At 39.7% G+C, this 24666-nt stretch overlaps 1 protein-coding gene across 1 annotated transcript in view; it reads left to right on the forward strand.

The window, feature by feature from the left end:
• ABTB2 (ankyrin repeat and BTB domain containing 2) overlaps positions 1-24666 on the forward strand; it is a 150306-nt gene that overhangs the window by 92663 nt on the left and 32977 nt on the right. Inside the window, exons 2-3 of the mRNA XM_083361380.1 lie at positions 5205-5351; positions 9299-9512. Coding sequence (XP_083217506.1) covers positions 5205-5351; positions 9299-9512 — 361 coding nt within the window. The remainder of the gene's footprint in view (positions 1-5204; positions 5352-9298; positions 9513-24666) is intronic.

The raw sequence follows: 24666 nt of genomic DNA on the forward strand, positions 1-24666 counted from the left end.
TTCTGGGTGTTGAATTCCACACATCTTAAAGCTGCCAAGGTTGAGAAACACTGATATAGAGAGAACGTTTGGATTATGCAGACTTAATTAATGAGGAACTTATTAAAACCTGTATTTTCTTGCTGACATTAATCTGTAGGGTAGATGACTTTTGCAGAACAGAGTTACAGATGGTGTAAAAATGTTGAATAATTGTTACCCAAGACAAACCTCAGAGCTCTCTGTAGTTATATTGATTGGCTGCTAGTTATACTGTCAGGTACAATTCAAAGTGTTGTTTCTGACCTACAGAGCTGTTTCTTAGGAAAAAGGCTGACAAACATGCTCAGATACTGCATGGCTAATGTCTCTGCTCAATGGTCTGACCTCCATCTCATCAACTACAGGACTTATTCAGGGCTGGTGAATACATTTGGAATACTAAAGCAAATATATTTGAGAATAGTGCAAATTTTCTCATAAAATGACCGCTGTGTGTGAATTAGCAAATTACTAAACCTGTTCATAAAATGACTCCAAGACTTAGCCTTTTCTCCAAAGGCCATCTTTGCAACATTCCCTCTAATCCTTGGATTTTTTTTCATTCACCCAACATTGTATATTTTTCTTTTTCTGAGCAGCCAATTACACTTCTTGATTAAGTACTTCTCTCTGATTTTCCCCTGGTTTTAATTTTCTAAGTCTGTTTATAAGGCTTATTGGGGTCCAGAAAAATTCTTGTAATTCTTGTGCACGAACAGTAGTATTCAGTCCATGGTCTGCAGACCACAGATTGTCCCCAGGCTTTCTGCATTTATCCCCAGTTAGCTGGGCAGAGATAGCTCATCTTCACAACACCTGCCAACCCCTGGGGGTTGAAGGCTAAAATATATGATGAATGGTTGCAGGAACTGAGTATATCTAGTCTAACAAAAAGAAATCCTGGGGTGTGGGGTGTGTGTGTGATACGATAGCAGTCTTTCAATATTTCAGGGGCTGTTACAGAGAGGAGGGGGTTGCCTACTCTCCAAAGCATAAACCTAACCCTAACTCAAGGACAAGAAGTAACAGATGGAAACGAATCAAGGGGAGAAGCAACCTAGAACTAAGGAGAAATTTCTTGACAATGAGAATAATTAATCAGTGGAATGGCTTGCCTCCAAAATTTGTGAGTGATCCATCACTGGAGCTTTTTAAGAAAAGTTTGTCCGAATGGTATAGTGCAGGGGTAGGCAACCTTGGCTCTTTTATGACTTGTGGACTTCAACTCCCAGAATTCCTGAGCCAGCATGGCTGGCTCAGGAATTCTGGGAGTTGAAGTCCACGAGTCATAAAAGAGCCAAGGTTGCCTACCCCTGTTATAGTGTCTCCTGACTGAGCAGGAGGTTGGATCATTAGAAGACTTTCAAGGTCCCTTCCAATTCTGGGAGATAGTGATAACTTTCAGGAATAAGCAGTAGGGTTTTTACCATGTATTAGCTTCAAGAAAGAGATTTTCATCAGGACAACAGTATAGAAAGAAAAAATTAAATGCACTCTTTGCATCTGTTCTGAATCTCTAATTATCAGTTCACACATGCAGAAACACTTTGCAAAACTGAAAATTAAATGCAAATACGCATTATTTGCCCCTTAGAATAAAACTGCTGATTCCAAAAATACCAAATATTTTCTCTCAACTATATTTCAAGTTATTTATTTCAAGTAACTGAGCATAGTACTGTTAAAAGAAAGAACATTACGAAAAGGGGGGCATTTTTTTCTTCCTGCTGAACTGATTTTGGCTAGGAAAATAGAAACTGCTGGCTGTTTTAAAAAGTATCATGTTGTAGGCAATACTTCTTTTAAAAAAATGTTCCAGCTAGCTAAATCATTTCATTTTGTTTTAAATGACTTAAATTCCACTCTGTGTGCATGTCTTTTAAGTAGGCTAGTAAAAAGAGTTTCATGAACAGGTTTCTTATATTAAGATAGAATAAACATGCTTAATTCTCAACTGCTATTTCAAAGGCTTTGGGAACTGCCAGAAACTATTTTTGCTCAATGTACTCTTGATGGTGGTATTACAGAGATGTACAATATGCTGTATACAGATGTTGCTTTGTTAATTGTCAATTTAAACGATGCATGTATAGCAAGAATTGGTGGGCCTTAGAGGAGATGTGAGAGATAACAGAGCATTGCTGGCATTAGACTGTATATGAAAAGTGTTATAAAAATAACCACAGTCTAACACAGTTTACAGCCCTCAGGAACATTTCATTCTGTGCTGCATTTTAGCCAACAAATTCCTTTATAGAACAATTTAGCATAATTTATGAATACATTTCTGATTGACACTAGTACTTTTTTTCATTTGTTTGTTAAGGATAGACTTTTGAATGGCTTTTTCTTGAAAAAAAATAGAAACTTCAGATATCCAAACAAATCCAGTGGTGAAAAAATTAACGCAAGAGGTCCATTAACTGGTGTTAATATAATTTCTATTACTTAGGGCACCAATGCACAATTGTAGCCACAAACTAGACTTTTTTTGCTGCCCCTAATTGGTGTTTTGAACTTCAGTCTTGGTCAATAAATAAATCAGCTCATTTTTATTTACCTGGTTTCAACTGAATCTCCCCCATTTTGGCAACTAGCAATAGATGTCACCACTGCTCTTATCTGTTTGCAGATAAAAGCCAGAAATCTGAATTGTTATCCATGTAACTTGTACAATTATAACTTTGGTCATTTAATATTTTTGCAGGATGTGATTTGATAACCCAATAATCTGATAGGGAGCCATTGCAGCTCTTCTGCATATTGACAGAATGAAAAACAAGTAGATCCCTTACAAATCTGTGTTCCACCTAATACTTCCTAATACTTCAACTTTCTGTGCGAGGGGTAAATGGTCCAAATAGAAGCTGTGTCACCTAAGCTTTGGGCAAATTATGAAGCACAGATATGTAGAGCATATATAGTTACCTAGGAATGATAACGTAATTAGAAGTTCAGGGTTCATTTTTCACTTTGTCTTATCTTCAGTGTGTGTACTCTGCAGTTTTATCACTTCAATTGTAAAGCATACTTTAAAACAATTTCTATTGAATTCAGCTGAGCCGGCAATAAGTTGGCTCAACAGCCTAACGAAGAGAGTAGGTTAACACCTGTTATATCTGTAAATCTGAGATTTTCATGACTTTGACTCAGCCGTATTTTAAACAGGTTCTGAAGCCCTGACTTTTTTTGCCACCAGGTTTTGGGCTCCCTCTGTGAGGGATATTACAGACTTTTAATGTATGTTTGTTCCACCTAAATGACTTATTTTTTTCTCTGATGTTTGATACCCTTGTTTTTAATTATGTATACTACCCACAGTTGTTGATGCATTGGGCAGCCTTATAAATGTATGATAAATAATTATATACATATACAGTTAAGCATATTGGATTATAACACATATGTAATTATGGGATTCTCCCCTCCCCCATTTTTTCTATCAATTCTGTCCAATCGGATACCATCAGATAGGGAGTATTGTCCGGTGGGGCATAGAATGAGAGCCTTTTCTGTGTAGCACCCACTCTTTGGAACATCATTGCCCCTGAGATTAGATTGGCCCCATCCCTGTTGGCCTTTGATTAGGCCTTCAAAACTTGGTTTGTATTTGAGTTTGGGACTGTAGGTATGAATTAGAGTCTGCTCTTGGTTGTATGGATATTAGGTTAGATCATGTCCAGTTGCTATGTCTTTTTATTTTTGTTTTATATTATATATTTTGTGTTGTTTTTTTTGCTTTCTTATAAGATATCTAGAGCAGGGATGTCAAACTGCCGGCCTGCGGGCTGGAGCGTCACGGAGAAACCGCGCCCATCCCATTTTCGGCAATGGGAAAAAGTTCCGATACGTGACGCGACGTCATGTGACGTCGCGAGTTTGACATGCCTGATCTAGAGTTACATGAAAGTGAGATGGGTGGCTATATAAGATCAAAAAAATTAAATGCTAAATAATAGCAAAAATCAAATGAAAAGTGCAAAGAGTATCCTAGTTCAGTTATTTGAAGAAACTCAGAAGCATGAAACAAAGCTAATCCATTAAGTCTCCGTAAAGGTATCAGCACTAGCAAACTCAGAATCCATTTTTTAATTGTAATAGAAGTAAAAGATTAAACATTTCAATAACTGTGCAAAGCACTGAAAGAAGAGCTTTGTGCAGCATGTTGGCCAAACAAAGCACTCTTTACTGAACTGTTGAGCCAGAATCCACTGGCAGTTGCAGAGGTCTTGTGGGTACATGAACACAAATGCAAAGGTAATCCGGGAAAGCTCTTGCAGATGTGCCAGGCATCTCAATGGACTACAACTGCCTCTCTGCTTAGAAAAGGGATATTTCACTTATGCTAATATGCTTCACCGAGTGTCTCTTCAGATGCTCTGCACAGTCCTAATAAACATAAAACCATGGTTTTATTGTTATCATGAGACTCAGAGTTACAAATGTTAAGATTCCGGAAGATCTCTAGTTATATATTTGTCCTTCCCATCATTCTTAAATGATAGGGAATCGTAACAAAATACAGAGGGTCTGATCTACTTATTTGACTGTGTCACGTTTGATTTTGATAATTATATATTAGGTAAAGGTAAAGGTTCCCCTGCATATGCGTGCTAGTCGTTTCCAACTCTAGGGGCCGGTGCTCATCTCCATTTCAAAGCCGCTTGTCCGAGGACGTCTCTGTGGTCATGTGGCCAGCATGACTAGACGCCAAAGGTGCACAGAACACTGTTACCTTCCCACTGTAGTGGTCCCTATTTTTCTACTTGCATTTTTACATGCTTTTCAACTGCTAGGTTGGCAGAAGCTGGGACAAGTAACAAGCGCTCACTCTGTTATGCAGCACTCGGGATTCGACCCACCAAACTGCCGACCTTCTGATCGACAAGCTCAGTGTCCTAGCCCACTGAGCCACCGCGTCCCTTAATTATATATTACTTGGACACTAATTAGTTGGTCCACTGAATTTACTTCCCATTAATGTGCGTTGTGGCTTGCTGGAAAGAGTGTGTTAAATGAGCATGGGTATCACACTGGCTAAGGGTTGCTAAGCTTCAGAGACACTGCTCTGCCTGTCTTCATGTACTATATAAGTCATATAGAATTGCATTACATTTTCAGTACAGATATATTTATTTTGTTGTAGTGTTTCCTAATAGGCCTGTTTTCTCTGGCTTTTTAAGGTGTGCTTTCTCTGCCTGCCTACTTCAGCCCTTACAACGATGGATCGATATGCAGTAATGGAAGAGCTGATGCTTATGCCCAGCTAGAACTTCGAACTTTAGAACAGTCTCTCCTGGCAACCTGCGTTGGAAGCATCTCTGAATTGAGTAAGCGACATAAGTGCTGAAACGTTATTATTTTACATACATATGGGACCTTTCACTATGAATATTAGGGGAAAATATTGTGCAGTTTATTTTTGTTTGGCCTGTACTGAGACTGCAAAATATGTTTTAGGATGTTTTTCAGGAAAATATGATCCCCTCATTGGATACTTCAGGGTTTAACACAGCGTTACACAGAGATTAGCGTCTGCCCCATCAGATTATTAAAGCTGTCATCATTTATTCAGGATTAATAAACATGGTACTTTATACATTAAATATCTTCTTATTCCAAGGGATTTAGAATCTAAAATTTGATATGTGGGAAGCAAGGGAAGAAAAGGAAAGCTAAGGATGCCTTCAGATGAAGCTCACCTCCTAGACTCTGGATTAATATAATAATATAATATAATATAATATAATATAATATAATATAATATAATATAATATAATATAATATAATATAATATAATATAATATAATATAATATAATATAATATAATAATATTATAATAATATAATATAAAGTTGGAAGGGACCTTGGAGGTCATCTAGTCCAACCCCCTGCTCAGGCAGGAAACCCTATACCATTTCAGGCAAATGGCTGGCCAGTCTCTTCTTAAAAACCTCCAGTGTTGGAGCATTCACCACCTCTGGAGGCAGGTTGTTCCACTGGTTAATTGTTCTAACTGTCAGGAAGTTTCTCCTTAGTTCTAGGTTGCTTCTCTCCTTGACTAGTTTCCATCCGTTGCTTCTTGTCCTGCTTTCAGGTGCTTTGGAGAATAGCTTGACTCCCTCTTCTTTGTGGCATCCCCTGAGATATTGGAACACTGCTATCATGTCACCCCTCACCCTTCTCTTCATTAAACTACACATACCCAATTCCAGCAACCGTTCCCTATATGTTTTAGCCTCCAGCCCCCTCATCATCTTTGTTGCTCTTCTCTGTACCCTTTCTAGAGTCAGCATCTTTTTTACATCGTGGTGACCAAAACTGGATGCAGTATTCCAGGTGTGGCCTTACCAAGGCATTGCGAAGTGGTATTAGTACTTCACTTGATCTTGATATGTTGTTGTTGTTTTAAACAGTTCTGCAGAGATTTTCTGTTCGCTTCCTCTGTGATACTGTTTCAACATCACAGGGTGGCTAACAGCCCTAAAATTCGAAGGTGCCTCCAAGTTTTAAACAAGGCCAATCCTACCTAATTTCTGAAGTTAGCCAAGGTGCTGTCAACTGGTGAATTCAGTAAGAGGAAGAAAATGGGGACAAGGCAGATGAGGAGAAGTATGTCTTTCAATGACGTACTTTTCAGTTTTGTTGTTGTGGGTACTTTTGATCAGGAATGTGTTTCACATTTAACTGACCACTTTTTCCTCTTTTTTTGTACACTATTTTTCCCCCTTTTTGCTGTCATTAGGGTTGAATGTGTGCTTTTGCTTTGTTTGTTTTACTTGTTTGTATTTTATTTTCTGTGATAAAACAATACATTTAAAAGGAATATGTTTCGGAGAATTTATGGGAAACTTACGCTTTGTGAGATGTATGAAAGAACTTCCTTATCAAGTTATTAGAGAGAACAATGCCAAGCAGAGAAAAAGGGATTATCGCAGGGAGAGAAGACATAAAGGAGTACAAGGCTATGAAGGATTTTGAAGCTAAAAATGAAAATCACCGCATATATGCAGTCTAGCAATGGATAAGAATCCATTCATTTCACAGAATTGGAGATACTTAAAAGTTTAATGATTTTTATCAACTGTATGCTGAAACTGTATACATGTGTGAGTGCCTGCCTCCTATTTTGGCACCACTACAGTACTGCCCTTGTTTTGATAAGTAACAAACTGGTTGAAATGGACATCTGAAAGTAGCAACTGTTTATGCTGCACTTGCTTTGCCAGCCGTATATTACATCCCACTTAATGTTTGAAGGAGCAAATTGTTTTCCACTCCTGCTGAAAATTCCAGAGAACTTGTGGGCCCCAGTATTTGGCTAACATGCCACATCCATCCTAGAGCCCATGAATTTGGCAAATGGATGAATCATACTCAAATGCCAAAAGGACAAATTTCCAGCCTAAGAGCCAGTTAGTAATAACAAAATAAATAAATAAATCTTCTAACAGCTATTTATATATAAAATAAGCTATGAAAGTCTGTTTATATTTTGATTAATGTAAACTATGCTTTGTACTGTATACTATTTAAAGGATGCTCTGTAGATTATTTTTCCCCTAGAAAACGTTTGTCTTAGCATTTCTCCTCTTGTTTATCATCATCATCATCATCATCATCATCATCATCATATGAATGGGACTATTAGAAATCAATCCATACCTTACAGGTTTCACCATTTATTTCATGACCAGCATTAATTTGAGGTTTTATTTAAAAGAAAAAGGCTCAACACATTTGTACAGTACATTCTGCAGTGCAAGAATGTTCTTATGGCATCAATCCATGATTAGAAACAGTTTTCTTTCCCCACTTTGTAATTTGGCAGGTTCACTGATTGCCTTTAATGAAATCTTATATAATCTCTTGCCTGAAAATTTGAATCCATCTTTTATAGAAGATTTTACAAATTTACACAGAAAATAATCCATTTCTTTTTATACAGGATATACATCTTTTTGTATTAACTATATATTAACAGAAGACTCAGAAAATTGTAATTCACATTTTAAGATACAATACTTAGTCAAACAATTTTATTTTTAAAAAAATCTATAATCTTTTTCTCTCCTAAACAGGTAAATTTGCAGGCTTAATTAAGTTCAGTGCATTTTACTCCCTAGTAAGGAGTATGTTTCAGTGAATACTAAACATCCTGCTATTTAGATCTAAGGCCCAAATTTCCTTTTTGCAATGGTAAGAAATGAACATTCACATTTATAGGACTTTTTAGGAATCAGTTTTGAAGTCCTTAAACTTAGCAATCCTCTCCTCTTTTAACTCTGAATCTAGAAGCTTGTTGAGTTATCATACCTAGCTCTGTAAACCTCACTGTGCATACCAGTTTTCAAAGAAATACAAATTGACCAATATCAACTATGGTATAGTGAGTATAAAGGACGCGGTGGCTCAGTGGGTTAGGACGCTGAGCTTGTCGATCAGAAGATCGGCAGTTTGGCTGGTCAAATCCCGAGTGCCGCGTAGTGAGTGCCTGTTACTCGTCCCAGCTTCTGCCAACCTAGCAGTTCGAAAGCACGTAAAAAATGCAAGTAGAAAACTAGGGACCACTATGGTGGGAAGGTAACAGCGTTCCGTGCGCCTTTGGCGTCTAGTCATGCTGGCCACATGACCACAGAGACGTCCTCAGACAAACACTGGCTCTTCGGCTTTGAAACAGAGATTACCACCGGCCCCTAGAGTTGGAAACGACTAGCACACATGTGCGGGGGAACCTTTACCTTTAACTTATAGTGAGCATATTATATATTCAGAGGATATAGTATCTTTTCATTCGCTTTAACAAACTATGGACAGTGGTTCAAAGTCATATTGTCTAAATAAACCAGAAAAAGAAAGTACCATTTACTGCTGACTTCTCTTTCTAGCTTGTTCTAGAAAGAACTAGCCAGTGTCTGTTGACATGGTAGGAAATAATCATTTGCACAAACATAAGCATTTACAAAAACCAGAATTCAAGAAAACATTGAATATGTATGTAATACTGTATGTATAGTACCAAAAAAAAATCATCAACCGTCAGCATTAAAAAGCAGGCTTTCCAGATTCTCGTAAGAAGTTGAAATTAATGTAAATAGCATGGGTATAGGTTTTAAAACACGGTTTGCATTCCAAAGGGTCTGAGAACAAACAGAAACAGAATATATAAACCTCTCACCTTATAACGAACAAGGGCGAAAGGCCCTGAATAAGTTAAACATCATCATGCTGTTTGAAAATGCAACTGGTTTTGTTTCCCTCTCTACTCCCTTTCCAGGTGATTTGGTATCACGAGCAATGCACCACATGCAGTGTTTGACTACCCTTCGTCCTGGCATGAGCCCTGTTCGGCAAACCAGACAACAGCAGCCAACCATCACCTGGTCCCCTGATGCCCTCCATACCCTTTACTACTTTCTACGCTGCCCTCAGATGGAATCCATGGAAAACCCCAACCTGGATCCACCAAGGATGGCCTTGAGTAATGAACGGTAGGTCTTCCTTGACAAGGATGAGCAGTTCTACAGGTTTAGCAAAACAGTAGCAAACCCACAAACCACGTTAAACAGCAAGTAACAGCAAGTGAGAGTGAACGTAACAGAGAGAGAGAAGCTATGTCTCTAGCTCCCTCTTATGGTCGTAGGAAACAACGCTGGCCAATCATTAGAAGTTATGATGCAATGCATTACATAGTTAAAGTGATACATTACAGTTCTATAACAATGATACAATCGTAGTTCAGATATATTGCCAACCCAACCAGTTAGGCCACAGACCTATACCTAACATTCCTGTTCATGCTTCAAAATAACTTTTCAAGTTAACAGAGCTTCATTTTGAAGAGCATTTTAAGTCTAGTTTGCTCCTGTAAATTCCACAGAATCAGCCTTCACCAGTGATTTCTGTAGCTCAGCCAGGACATTTTCTTAACTTGGCTAACATGTTGGAACTGGAACTAGAGTATTAAAGGCCGGAGAGAACAGAAGTTTTATTTTCCAGTGTTCCAGGGATTTTTTTAAAAAATGTTTGTTTCTCTGTTCCAGACATGTTCAATTTTAATTCCCATAGTTCCTAGCAAATTTTTAAAGAGCACAAATAGCTTATATTTTTATAAGAAAACTTTGTGGATCATAAAAAAAAATTAGGATATTTTCGCAGATTCGGTATTTGTTACAATTTTGATAACTGCTCATTGGCCGCGTCTAATTTCTAATTTTTCCTTTTTGCATTCCATTGAGAGTTGTTGATCTAAGCAGATTTGAGATACAAATATTAGATTTTAAGTTTCCTTGAAAAATTCCTTTTCTATATGGACGTGACAGAAAGAGGAAAAGGCTTTATTTGTTTTTTTTTCAAACTGTGTCTCTAGAATATTCCAAAATCAATATATATTCTGCAAAAATATTGGTTGTTTTTAATAAACTTAATATTGAGAATCTTTAAAGCAATGCTAAAATATATACAGATAGACACTGATTCAGTAGATAGAGTGTAATATAATTGTGGGTGTCTTATAAAGCACTGTTTCAAAACATTAATTCTACTAATGCTGCTTGAACAGGCGCAAACGAGAGTGCATTGAATATGGCCACTGTTCGACTTCCGAGGAATGGATCAATAATGTTCCTTTTTTTTCTTTTTCTGGTGTTCTTGGCTCCCTGGTGCACACTAGAAATTTGCACATACAGATCAGTGGTGGGATTCAAATATGTGAACAACCAGTTCTCTGTGTGGATGCCGCTTCTGGAAGTCCATTCTGGGCCTAGGCAACAAAAAAAATAGCTACTGGTTCTGCCAAAGTGGTGTGAATCGGCTGAATCCCACCATTGATTCAGATCCATTTCTCATCCAAATATAAAGTCCTTTCTGATACAATATAAGTTTTAAGCTCAAATACACACATAGGTAAATGCAAGCTGGAAGGTAACAGATTCAGACAGACAAGGCTGCCCTGAAGAAAAATCTAACCAGCCTTTTAAAAAGTGTGCTTTTTCACAATAAATCCAGTGCTTTCCATTTAATGTGGCCAGTGGGATATATACTGCAGAGGATACTATATACACAGATTTCTGTTTGTTTATTTCCAGCAAGAGGAAAAAGTAAATTGAGGCTATTTCTGAGTATGCCAGACCCGCAGCATGCTGCATAAAGGCACTGATTCACTTACTCTATCTTGGCAAGGCTACAAGATCCAGCCTTTAAAAAAAACCAAAACTTTTAGTGCTAAATCAGCTGCAAATTCTGCATTACTCCATTGTGCCTCATTGAGCTTATGAAATATCCTTTTGAAGGCATTGCAGACCTAAGGGGAAAAAAACGCCTCAGTTTTAAAGCAAGAAAACACCAAAGATCAGCTGTGCTATGTTTTTTTTTAAGATGCCTGCTGAATACAGTCATTTTAAACAGCAAGAAAGGTGATGCACACTTTTGCAAAAAGCATTCCTGTCGTTATTTTAACTGGTGAGCCTTAGAACAAGCTTCCCTAATCTGGCACTCTGCAAGGGTATTGGATTTCAGATCCTGAAACCTTTCAGAAGCTCAAGACTGCTTTTGATTAATTTGGTGAGAACTTGCCTGCTTTCAGTTGGTTTTTCATCAAATTCTCTTCAACCTTTGGTTTTTTTTTTTTTAGTATTTCAGACAGGGTTGCTACTAAATTTTAGGAGAGCAGGCAGAAGAGGTCCTTAGCTCTCTTCTTCTGGTCTTTCTTTTTTTTTAATCTCCTCCTTTTCACCCTATTCCAGATCCTTCCTGTCTGCCTGTAAAACCATTTCTGTGGACTTCTTACCTTCTTCCTAACCTTTCCTCTTCCTTGCTACACACACTCATACACCCTTTAGTGCCCGAACGTGCAGTGTCAGTTTGAGAAAATAAATGTATGTGACTAAATATATGCCCAGTTTTTATTATGCTATTTAATTGTTACCACATTGATTCCCAGATACTTTCCTTAACTATCCTTTATATTAGAAATGAACATTATATGTTAAAATGTTCATACGTTTTATTAAAAACCAGGACGTTATCGTAATAAAAAGGGCCAAATAAAATTTGGGAGATTAAGCTTCAAAGCCCCATTCGATCGTGAATTTCACACATCCCACGAAGACCTAGTTTGTAGGTTTAAGCCATGCTTTGCAGACTAAGCCATGACTTCTGAATTCAGATGTAATACTAATCATCAAACAATTGTTTGGATGAATTACTAGGTTGACTTCTTCCAATAAGCAAAACAAAGAATCTACTTTTTGTTTAATGTACTATGAAAACCCAGCCACAGAATAACTTTCCATGAAATACTCTCTCTCTCTCAGCCTGTTTTACTTAACAGGGTTATTGTGAATGACAAAAGAACCACATAAGAGCATGTGTCTAAAGCTCTTTGGGAAAAATATGAGCTTTTTAAAAACATAATAATCATGCTGGGCATTGGTTAATCCCAAATCTTATATTTGTTGCATTCATACCCCACCTTTCCTCTAGAAGGTCTTAGTAGTGTTGTATCATCACTTTTAGTTTCAAAATTATATTATGAGATATATACAGAAAGCAACCCTAGTTATTCAAGAAATTCCCAAAAGTGAAGGTATATTTGAGTTTTAAACTTCTGGCCCTGAATTTCAAACTACTCGTGTAGCATATCTACTCACTCCTTCTTATTTCCACCTACCATTGATTTTTTCATGAAACATGATGATTTGAGAAACATACATCTGAAATCATGTAGAGCAGGGCTTTTCAACTGGTGGTACGCGTACCACCAGTGGTACACAAGCACCTGACTGGTGGTACACGAGCCCACCTACCTAATTGGAGTGGGGGAGGGAACAAATTAAAACAGAGCTGCACAGACCTGGAGGAGATCAGCTGGAGCTGCAGAGCTTACCTGAATCCCCAGGATCTGCGGCAACATACTAATTGGATTTGAGCTTCTGGTGCACCCAGAAGAGAAAAGGAGGAGGGCGGAGACAAGAAGCAGTATAAAAGGGGCAGATCGGCACGGCCTGTTTTCTGAGGAGCAATGAGCGAGGAAGGGTGAGTGAGCAAGTGTTGTGTTTTGGGAGGAAGGGCTGGCAAGCTCGCTTGCCGGCTTCTGAGTGGGCGCGGGTGGCTTCTGATGTGCCCCACATGGGCGGCCTCCAAGCACCACGCGCGGGTGTTTTCTGAGTGCCGCCGGCTTCTGAGCGGGCATGGGTGGCTTCCGATGCGCCCCATGCGGGTGGCCTCCAAGCACCCTAGGCGGGTGGCTTCCAAGTGCCACCGCTTCTGAGCGGGCGCGGGTGGCTTCCAATGTGCCCTGCGCGGGCGACCTCCAAGCACCCTGCGCAGGTGGCTTCCGAGTGCTGCCGGCTTCTGAGCAGACACGGATGGCTTCCAATGCGCCCCGCACAGACGGGCTCCAAGCACCCTGGGCGGGTGTCTTCTGAGTGCCGCCGGCTTCTGAGCAGGTGTGGGTGGCTTCCGATGTGCCCTGTGTGGGTGGCCTCCAAGCACCCCGGGGCGGGTTGCTTCCGAGTGCCAGTGGCTTCTGAGCACCCCGCAAGCGAGTGGAAAGCAAGTGAGCGGGGCAGGTGTGCGGGATCGGGGTATGCAATTACAGCTGAGCCATGCTTCTCTGTGCTGTTTTTTTGCAAAGTTGCCCCGGGTCGGTGGAAAAGCTTCCGGTCTCCTGCTACAAGCGTGGGAAGATCCAGAACTCCTGATGAACCGCGTTTAAGGGAGAGAGAAAGAGAGCCGAGCTTGACCTGCACAGCTGGGCTGTTTCTGCTTTTATTTGCAACTTGGAAGAATAATAGTAATAATAAGAGGAAATGTTCTTGCATGATTTCCAGAAGTTTCCTCTCCCTCCCCCCCACCCCATCCCAAGAAGCAGTATTTGTTTCTGCTTTTCCTTTGTAACTTGGAAGAATAATAGTAATAATAAGAGGGAAAGTTCTTGCATGATTTCCAGACGTTTGCTCTCCGTCTTCCCCCACCCCATCCCAAGAAGCAGTATTTGTAGTTTGGACTAGCAGGTTGCTTGGCTGCTCTCCTCCTTTGCTCGTGGGGCGCATGCACTGCCCTTTGCAAAAGACAGAGCCCCCGTGGTTTTGCATTGCAAGGCGATTACTTCGTCCAAAGGATGGCTGACTTGGTGGCGATGCGGGTTTGTCTCCCTTCCTTTGGAGGAGGGAAAAAAGCATCGCTCTCTTCCTTCGGGCGGGTGAAAATTAACTTGATAACAGTAGCAATGCAGCCAGAAATGGGCATCTCTCGACAGCGCTGGGGAGAACTATGGGAAGAACGATGTACACGGAGAGGATTGGGAACCTGGCTCGAACGCTGGGCTCTGGTGAGGGAAAATTGACTGGGAGAAGTAGCCGGTTTGTAATGTACGTGCTTGAAAATGGGAGATGGGCAGGTTGTGTGAGGTGCATTATTTTTAGTTTGGCCTAGCAGGTTGCTTGGAAGGGAGGGAGGGAAGGAAGGAAGGGACAAAGAAGGAAGGAAGGGGAAGGACAATGAGAGGGAGGGAGGGAAGGAGGAAAAGACAAAGAGAGAGAGAAGGAAAGGAAGGAAGGAAGGAAGGAAGGGACAATGGGAGAGAGGGAGGGAAGGAAGGCACCCACCCCAGTCCCACCCCCCTTCACCAGAGACCCATGGATTGCCCCCCCACAGGCACCCGGCAACCTGAGTGATAAGCTGGCCATGCCCCCCCCGGCCTTTGATCACATGACCCTGGGACACTGAACGTCATAAGTATGAATCAGTTGCTAAGCATCCGAATGTAAATCACATGATCCTGGTGATACTGCAACAGTCATAAGTATGAAAAATGGTCATAAACTCACTTTTTTCAGTACCGTTGTGAGTTCGAATAGTCACTAAGCGAATTGTTGTAAGTCGAGGACTACTTGTACTTTATTTTTATTTTTTTTCAATTTTTTTTTGGTCAAGTTTTTGACACCTTGCTGGGCAACTGGTGGTACTCGGATATTGCCTTATCCTAAAAGTGGTACAACGGGTGAAAAGGTTGAAAAGCCCTGGTATACAGTAATTCTTTATAGGACTCTATAATAGCAAAGAAATAGGAGAAACAATTATAAGCATAGAGTGGTCCAACTTGATACCCATTAGATTGGGTAAACTCATTGATAGATGGATAAGAGCCTTGGTGGAGCAGTGGGCTAATGCCTCCTTAAGTAACACCAGCTGCCTGCAATTAGTGCAGGTTCGCATCCCACCAGGCTCAAGGTTGACTCAGCCTTCCATCCTTCCGAGGTAGGTAAAATGAGGGCCCAGATTGTTGGGGGCAATAAGCTGACTTTGTAATAAGACCGCTTGGGGTGTGTGTGAAAGCCCTAATAAGCAGGCATATACATAGAATGAAGGCTACTGCTAAGCTTGTAAGCCGCCCTGAGTCTTCGGAGAAGGGCGGGATATAAATGGAATTAAAATAAAAAAATAAATAAAATAAATAATCTGACTATAAGCATTTTGTGTTAGGACTAAGAGTAACTGTGCCATCCATCTAGAAATATACTGCAAAATTCAGAAAATGCCAACTTAATGGAAACAGAGCGTAGGATGGAAAACCAGGGAATGCTGCAAAAAAGGGGGGGGAGCAGCTAACTTGAACAAAAGGAATCTTGTTCTAGTTTTCAGGCACAGTATGTGTCAGATTTTGTGGAAATCAGAGTATGGGTGAAAAAGCTACAAAGCACTTTGCTTAGCTACTGGACCATTGCACTAAATGCATAGTGCAGATTAATTGGTATCATTTTTCTTACCTAACTATTGCCTTTTTTTAATATGATGTGACAGTTTCCTGTTTGAAAGAGAAGACTTCCTCTTATTCGTATAACTTTGGTAAAGCGTAACTTGAAAAATACCTGAGATTTAATGTGTTGTGGTCGTCCAATAGGTCATGGATCTTCCAGGCTCCTTATCTTACCTGAACATTTATATTTTAAAACATTTTTTTAAGTGTGAAAATTGGCAAAGCAGTGGTCTCTAACATCTTAGTCATGAACAAAAATTCTGTTAAGCTGAAAAGCTTAAAGAACAGCTGCAGTCCAGCTCAGAAATTTGTCTATGTGCCCGGGGGGGAGGGGGGACTAAAGAAAAGCAGGAGGATCATAACCAGTTACAAACTGGAACTTTGTGATGGTTAGTATTTCACATGACAGGGCATGACAGGGCAAAGCTCTCCAGCAGCCGTTTTTGCAAAAGATCCATAGCATATCCTCAAAAGGCCTATCAGGCTAGAAAGGTTGGAGATGACTGACTTAAGGCCTGCTAATTACTGAAAGAAGGGACGTGGTGGCTCAGTGGGTTAGGACGCTGAGCTTGTCGATCAGAAGGTCAGCAGTTTGGCGGGTCGAATCCCGAGTGCCGCGTAACAGAGTGAGCTCCTGTTACTCGTCCCAGCTTCTGCCAACCTAGCAGTTCGAAAGCACGTAAAAAATGCAAGTAGAAAAATAGGGACCACTACGGTTGGAAGGTAACAGCGTTCCGTGCGCCTTTGGCATCTAGTCATGCCGGCCACATGACCACAGAGACGTCCTCGGACAAGCGCTGGCTCTTCAGCTTTGAAACGGAGATGAGCACCGGCCCCTAGAGTCGGAAACAACTAGCATGCATGTGCAGGGGTACCTTTACCTTTACTAATTACTGAAAAAGCATTTAAAGATATAGTTTAGGTATTAATAATTTATTTTTAAAGGATTAGGACTTAACAGGGTCCAAGAGAAAGTAGCACTAATTTGTATTCCAGGATATTAGGTAGCTCTGAGATAAAAGCTTTAAACTAAATATAGTAAAACTATTGTAACAGCATCTTGTTTTACTTTTTTCTATATGGCATATTATTAGTAAATCATTGTTTTGCTTTGATATGTATATTAAGTTGCACTCAGTGCTCTGAGGAGCTGTTGAGCTCCTCTAATGTATCCTTCCAAACAAATGAACAAAACCGGGGGGGGGGGGGAACAAGAAATCCTTTGACTTCACATAATCTCATTGGTTTGATTAGCATGGAGATGTAGAATTTGTGCACAATTTTAACATAGGATTGTGTTGCAACATAGAGATGCTTATTTTTATTTTTAGAAGGAATTAGGTAGCAATTTTAGTGACTAACAATTTTTATTAAAAGCTATAAGCTTTTGAGAATTACAGCTCACTTCTTTAGATAATTGAAGTAATTAAACAAATCTAGGATTTGAATTGTGATTTATTTACTTTTATTATTCATTATAAAATTTATTATTTAATTATTTATTATCAAAAACCATATCGAATCAGGCATGTTTTTGAAGTTTATTAATACAGTTAAGAGGTCAGTATTCCTCATTTATTATTACTCTCTAACACAAAAGTCTCAAACATCCTGCAGGCCACATGCAACCTGCTGGAGCTTCTTAGTTTGTTGTGAGGCCCATGATAACTCACCTCTGAAGTACTGCTATCTCAGCTTCTTCATCCATCTCCATTGGGTGCATTTGGCCAGGCATGTAGAACAGTTTGTGATCATACATCCCAGTTTACCATTTGTTGCAGATCTTTCAGTCCCACTCTCCTTTTCCCACTGTCTCGTTGCCCATGCAACCAGTTTCTCTTCTGTAGTTCTGGCTTGTGCAGCACCAGCCTTACGTCTCACCTGCAGTGCAGAAGTTGGCACTGTAGGGGACAAAGAAAGCCTGCACCACATTAGTGGAGGAGAAGCCAAGTCAGGTGCTGAAAGGAAGAAATGAAGCCACACCAGCCATGGTTTGGGTAAGAAGACAGTGGCCTTGTAAAGAAGGTAGTAACAGACAAAGAGTGCCCAGCAGTGCCTTTGGTGTTTCCCCACAACTCCAGTTTATACACCTTCTGTTTATTGGAACCATCTAATTCAATGGTCCCCAACCTTTCTGACACCAGGGACTGGTTTTGTGGAAGATAATTTTAACGGAGCGGAGTGGGGGCATGGTTTCATGTGCAATCTAGATCCCATGCATTCCAGATAAAGTTTTGCTCGCTCACCCGCTGCTTGTGAAGTCTGGTTCCCAACAGGCCACTGACTGGTACCAGTCCACAGCCCAGAGGTTGAGGGACCCCTGATCTAATTCATCCACAGACCAATGAGATGAAAGACCTGAGCTAGAAATATCAGAGGTGATTGAATGGAAATCCAGAGTACTTCTGAGAATGATGTGGCACTAAAATGAAGGATAACACTGTGTAACATATAATTGTTTGAAATATGTATTTTTTTACACATTCTCCACTGCCCCTGCTTTCCATTCCATTTTCACTTTTCAATTCATTTTTAATATTTGTTGCACCTCAAAATCATCTAGGTCAGGGCTTTTCAACCAGTGGTACGGGTACCACCTGTAGTACATTGGCACCTGGCAGGTGGTACGCGACCATCCTAGAAAAGTGGTAGTGGGGGAGGGGAATGACCTGAACCAGTGGCAGCACCGCACAAGCCTGAACGAGAGATGGCTGCAGCTGCAGGGCTGTCAGGGCTCAGTGAAAGCGCCAGGATCAGCGCTTCTTCGCGGCTGTCAGGGCTCAGCGGAAGCACCAGGATCAGTGCCAGGCTCCAGCTGGAGCTTGGCGCTGATCCTGGCCCTTCTGCTGAGCCCAGAAGAAGCACCGATCAGCTGGAATGTTGCAGCATCTCCAGGGTCTTGTGATTTACATTCAGATGCTTGGCAACTGATTCATATTTGTGATGGTCACAGTGTCCCAGGATCATGTGAAGTGACCAAAATCTGTTGCAACCACCCAGCAGATGGGGGGAATAAAAACCAAACACCCCCCACCCCACCCCACTCCCGCTGCCAATCCTCAACAGAAATGCTCACAACAATGAAAACCTCGGACAGGAGGAAGAGCGCCGCTGGGTGGGCAGGCAGGTGTCCTGCTCAGCTGTGGCTGGGGGGGGGGGCTTTTTCAGTGCCATTGTAACTTCAAACAGTCACTAAGCAAAATATTGTAAGTCGAGGACTACCTGTACTTTATCACTTTTTTCCTTTTTTTTGGTCATCAAGTTTTTGACACCTTGCTAGGCAACTGGTGTTAGTAAGATGTTGCCCTATCCTAAAAGTGGTACAATGGGTGAAAAGGTTGAAAAGCCCTGATCTAGGTTGTTCCATAACTAAAGACAGATTTAAATTTGGTTTTTCCTATGTGAAGTTTCAGTTACTGAATCAAACTGTTTCTTGAATAAATAGCAGGGTAACAAATTACGTTAGATAAATGTCATCAACATTAGAGACAAGCATGGTTACTCAAACTGTGTTGAAAGTAAGACTACTTTACCAATTATCATTCCTGCAAAGTGCAGACCACTGGCAAAGACATGATAAAACAAAGCATACTTTTAATCATCACTGTCTACCCCAACCCATTATGGTTAAAATAATTTTCCATTAGAGTAAATTAGAGAAACCAGGATAAAGAAATTGTGGTTTCTAAAAGAATGATGTGGTATGCTCTTATATAATTAAGTGATACTAAACATAAACATATGGCACTGAGCCTGCCCTTGGTAATGCTCTAATGGTGGAAGGTGGTTATAGAAGTTCCATTTATATTGTTCTTATGGCATAACAAAGTCAAAGCTAATAATAGAGCCAAGGAAAGGAATGGTACTTGATGTATATATATTTTTAAAAATAAAATTTCTCATTAGGTCCATACAGATCTGTTCTCAAACAGTTCCAAATTGCGAATGAGATCATTTTATGCTAATATTTTATGCCAGTACCTTGACATCTGGCTCATTTGCAAAACAATCAACACGATTTTCAACTCATTCTTTAAATGATATTTTTCCTCAGTATTTCTCATATAATATTTTATGGTTCCCCCACCACCAATAATACTAGTTTTCTTTTAGTCTAAAACTAAGGAACCTGATTCATAATATTGCCCTCTATCTTCTCCAAGGATTTCCATTGGGAGAAATTTGTGGTTTACTAAAAAATGGACTCTAACCTTTAAAAGAGAAAGTATCTCAATCTTGGTATTAACATTATTATTCAAGAATCACCTATTAACTATCAGAATGTAAGTTTTTTCTAGTTTCTGCTAGGTTCCCCAGAATGCCTGTGTGTTTGTGTGTTGAAGTAATTTATGTCACCAGCCAACTCAAATGCTGTAAATCCACGTGGCTAACAATAGACCCCCAAAATAAAATGGATAAACAATTTCAGTTACAATCCAAGACCAAGATTAGCAACCAGAAAAATATCATTCATACCTCCCTTAGGATGGGTATGCCAATCAACCCAGCCCCACATCTAAAGAAAAAGCCAATTATTCCCATCTTTGTGAAGGATAACAGAGAATTAGAAAAATGTAATAGGAATCCTAAATTCTTCTGAATAGTATTCCACATTGGACAAACATTTCTCCTCTTCATTCAGGAACTTTTGTATTCTGGAAAAAGTTATTATTCTTTTACATAGTAAATGTTAGTCTCCTGTTTGTGCTCTGTTGCATCCTTATTCTTGCACTAAGGAACTGTTTCCTGAGTACCCCAATATACTTTTTGTCTTTATTGTTGCATATTGTTCTGCTAATGGAGGATCTCCTTAATTCCACCAACCTCGTTCCACCCGATTCCTCGCCACTGCTTTCCTGCTTCTTCTCCCCATGCAGTTGCTACAAATCTTCTTCCTTCTTCTAATCATTTACCAGATCACTGTTGGAAAAATGCCCCCCCCTTTTTTTTTTTCTCTTTGAATATATTCACAGCATGCTGTAGGTCTTCAGAAATAAAGTATTTGCTGTGCATTGTAAATATTAGGTTTTTTTCACTTGCAGAGTTCCAAGTAAAGTGATCTCTGAAGCCCTTCACAGACAACAGCTAATTATCCTCTACAAACACTCACATGAACATATAGACAAACATCCTAATTTAGCATTCCACTGGCATCAACTTCAAATGTGAATTGAGTTATACAAAGACTGCATGCTCAGCGACAACAGATTGTGCACAAATGCAGCATCAGTCAAATGCTATAGTTCAAAAAAATAATTTCAGCTCAATTGCAATAGTAGCCATTTTCCCCGAAAGTTCTTTTTCATCACTGTCTATGGCTTACTAGAAATTAATTTTATTACCTAAAAACATTATTGGCCAAATTAGATTGTTGACAAAGGTAGAACTCAATTATATGTATATCCCTGGAAATATATAGTGCTAAATTAATGAAATACACTGAGAATTTTCAGAACCAATTCTCTTATCAGTTACTAGTGCAGAGTTTTCTTGTTCTTTCTTGAAGCTAAGCATGTTTACTTGGAAAGGAAGTTTCTTGACCAAGTAGTCCAGGGGTGTCATACTGCCAGCCCGTGGGCCGGATGTGTCCTGCGGAAGCCACACCTACTCTAGCTCCAGCAAGGGGAAAAAAGTCACGATACATCGCGACACACCACGTGACATGGAGAGTTTGACACCCCTGAAGTTGACACAGGTTTCAAATGCACAGGAGAAAAAGAGTTTCTCTCCAGCATTTTCTTTAATAACAGCAATTGGGTAGAATTTCTCAGAGGAACTATGATGTGATATAATACAACTCACAATACAATGTGATATACCGTATTTTCCGGCGTATAAGATGACTTTTTAACCCATGAAAATCACCTCAAAAGTTGGGGGGGTCGTCTTATATGCCCAGTCGTCTTATACACCGGAAAATCAGCGAGCCCGGGAAGGCACACCCTTCCCTCTCACTGTGGAGGAAGCAGGGCAGGCTGGTGTCTGGCGGGAGCTGGCAGGGCAGTCCTGCGCACGCACGCCAGCTCCCGCCAGACGCCAGCCTGCCCTGCTTCCTCCACAGTGAGAGGGGAGGGCCTGCCTTCCCGGGCTCGCTGATTTTCCGGCGTATAAGACGAAAAATCTTGAAAATCATCTCAAAAGTTGGGGGGTCGTCTTATACGCCCAGTCGTCTTACACGCCGGAAAATACGGTATGACAAAAATGCAATTAACGCCTGCTTCATTTCAGTACAAGGTACAGCTTCTTTTATGCACAGCAGTACTTTGAGTTACTGCAATAAATAAAAGTAGGCAGAATGGGCTTAATAATGGAACTTGGGGAAAACCTCTCTATTCTACAAGTTCCAAACTTTTCTTGATTAGAGTAACAGGTTTTGTATACTAGAAGGAGGAATTGTTTGTTTGTTAAATGTGTATGCTGCCCATCTCTCTACCAAACAGTTCTGGCTTGCAATATCTTAAATAACAGAATAAAACAGTTACAGGATTAGAACATTAAAACATCACATATTAAAAGTTAGAACATTAAAATTAGTATTAAAACAGATGAAAAGATTCAGTGTGGTACAAGTAGTCCTAGACTTACAATCACAATTGAGCTCAAAATTTCTGTTATTTAGTGAGACATTTATTAAGTGAGTTTTGCCCCATTTTTTTTTACTTTTCTTGCCACAGTTCTTAAGTGAATCCTTGCAGTTGATAAGTTAGTAACACGTTTAATTTAATTTAATTATGGGACTTAAGTTTGTTAAGTGAATCTGGCTGCCCCATTAACTTTGCTTGTCAGAAGGTCGCAAAAGGTAAGTTACGTGACCTTGGGACACAGCAACGGTCATAAGTATGAACCAATTGCCAAGCGTCAGAATTCTGATCACGTGATCATGGGGATGCTACAAAGTTTGGAAGTGTGAAAAATGGTCATAAGTCACATTTTTAGTGCCGTTGTAATTTTGAACAGTCACTAAATGAATTGTTGTAAGTCGAGGACTGCCTGTATAAGTAATTTTTCCCAAATATACAACAAAACGCTGTATTTCTTTCTTTTTCTTTGTTTGCCTCATGGTCTTTATTGCTTTAGAGGGGATTCCATAATTTTTTGTGGGGGGGGGGCACGCGGGAGGAGAAATAAAACCTTCCTATACGTTTAGGACTTATTGCAGCTTAGAAAGCTGGGCTATGCATTCTATTATTTATGCATATCCCTCATTGCAGAGGATTAGCTTCATTTACGTTAACCCATGAAAAGTGAGTGGAAGCAAATGTTAATCTTCAATCTCTCTATAATCTTTTGCAGTCTGACTCCTTTTACTTTATCTGCGTCTTACGTTTTCTCCTCTTCCTGAACAAACTAATAAAAACCTTTTAAAATTAAAATAAGCCCATTGTGGAGGAAAAAGTGTTCGGTAGGAGAATTTTGATACTAGAAATGGCACACGTTCTTACAAGCGGCTTTTATCCTATGTTGCGTCCTTTAGATTTAATTTCAGATAATGTGCAGTAATGGAGCAGGTTGCAATGCCAGGATATTTGTCATTTAATTTGTCATTTAATTTTTTAGCAGGAAGAAATACATCAAGGGATAGTGGGTTATAAAAATATCAAGGGCACTCTATAATCCAGATTTGTGTCTAAAGGACGATTCTTTGTATGCTTATTCAGAAGGGAGATTCCCTATTTTCATAGGGACTTATGTCCAGTTCCAGGAAACTGTGGACACAAATGCATATTTAGTTTCTGATTCACAGCATCCCCATAGTGTTCCCCTTTGTCCAACTTATGCCATTTTCAGCATGTCACACCAGTTCCTAAATGCCAGTGGAAATAATATCTGCTATTAAAAGACTACCAATCTATGATTTAGTATTCCCATTCCCTCTCCTTTTCTAACATTGCTCGAAGGTAATTAGAAGTTTCCATTTGGCTGATCCCAATTTAATTTGAATTTTAACCAGCCGCTCATCTTAACCAGTGCTAGTTGAAGTCATCATGAATTGTAACTTAGAGAATTGTAACTGTAGAGATTCTCCACAATTTAGTGCTTGGAATTTATATCAATATGCAGGTAAGATTAAAAAAAAGTGGAAGCAAAAGTTTTCAAGCTTTTCTGCACTTTGGAAGAGAAAGATTTACGAGCAATTGCAAGATTCACTGCAGCTCATTCTTATGATGCCAAACCATAATAATCTCAGCATTATGTCCAAATGCAGCCTCCTGTTTTAAATCTAGAAGTATATGAATCCAGCTAAGTTTGTGTTTTTATTTTTGGGGAAATATGAGGAAGATATTAACAGGATGAGTGTATCCCATTCTGCAAAATTCATTATTGGCAAAAAGCAACAGCTGGAATAATAAGACCTTTGTGTCAGATGACTTTTCACATTGTTATGATTCTGGAGGTTGTTTAGTCAAACATTGTGTAGTTTTGTAAATGTTTCAGATACAGTGGTTAAAGCTAAAATTCATGTTACTTTCATGAAGGGGGAAGTACTTGCAACATATGTATTTACAATGTGTTTTACATAGATTGATGCAGGAAGAAAGGGGGAGACATAGAACAGCTATTAGTCTTGATACACAGATGTTGTTACTACTGCAGCATGGTTATATCCTAATATATGTCCTGATGAAGGATGAATAGGACATTTCCCTGTTTGTCAGGAATGGAAGTGCCCCAAACCAATTCAAAGATATTTAATTTTCTGAATCAAGTCCAGCATCTTTATAGAATGGTAATGATAGGTTTCTTGACAAACATCATCCCACAGATACCTTTTTATTTACCTTCCTCTCCTTTAGTTTAAGAATTAAACAGAGGAGTTGTAGATTTACTGATGAGGCTAAGGTTACAAAGACTTGGAAGTAATAGTGTTGATATGTATTTATACA

This window comes from Vipera ursinii (genome assembly GCF_947247035.1).
Source record: "Vipera ursinii genome assembly, chromosome: 1".
NCBI classification, from domain to species: Eukaryota; Metazoa; Chordata; class Lepidosauria; order Squamata; family Viperidae; genus Vipera; species Vipera ursinii.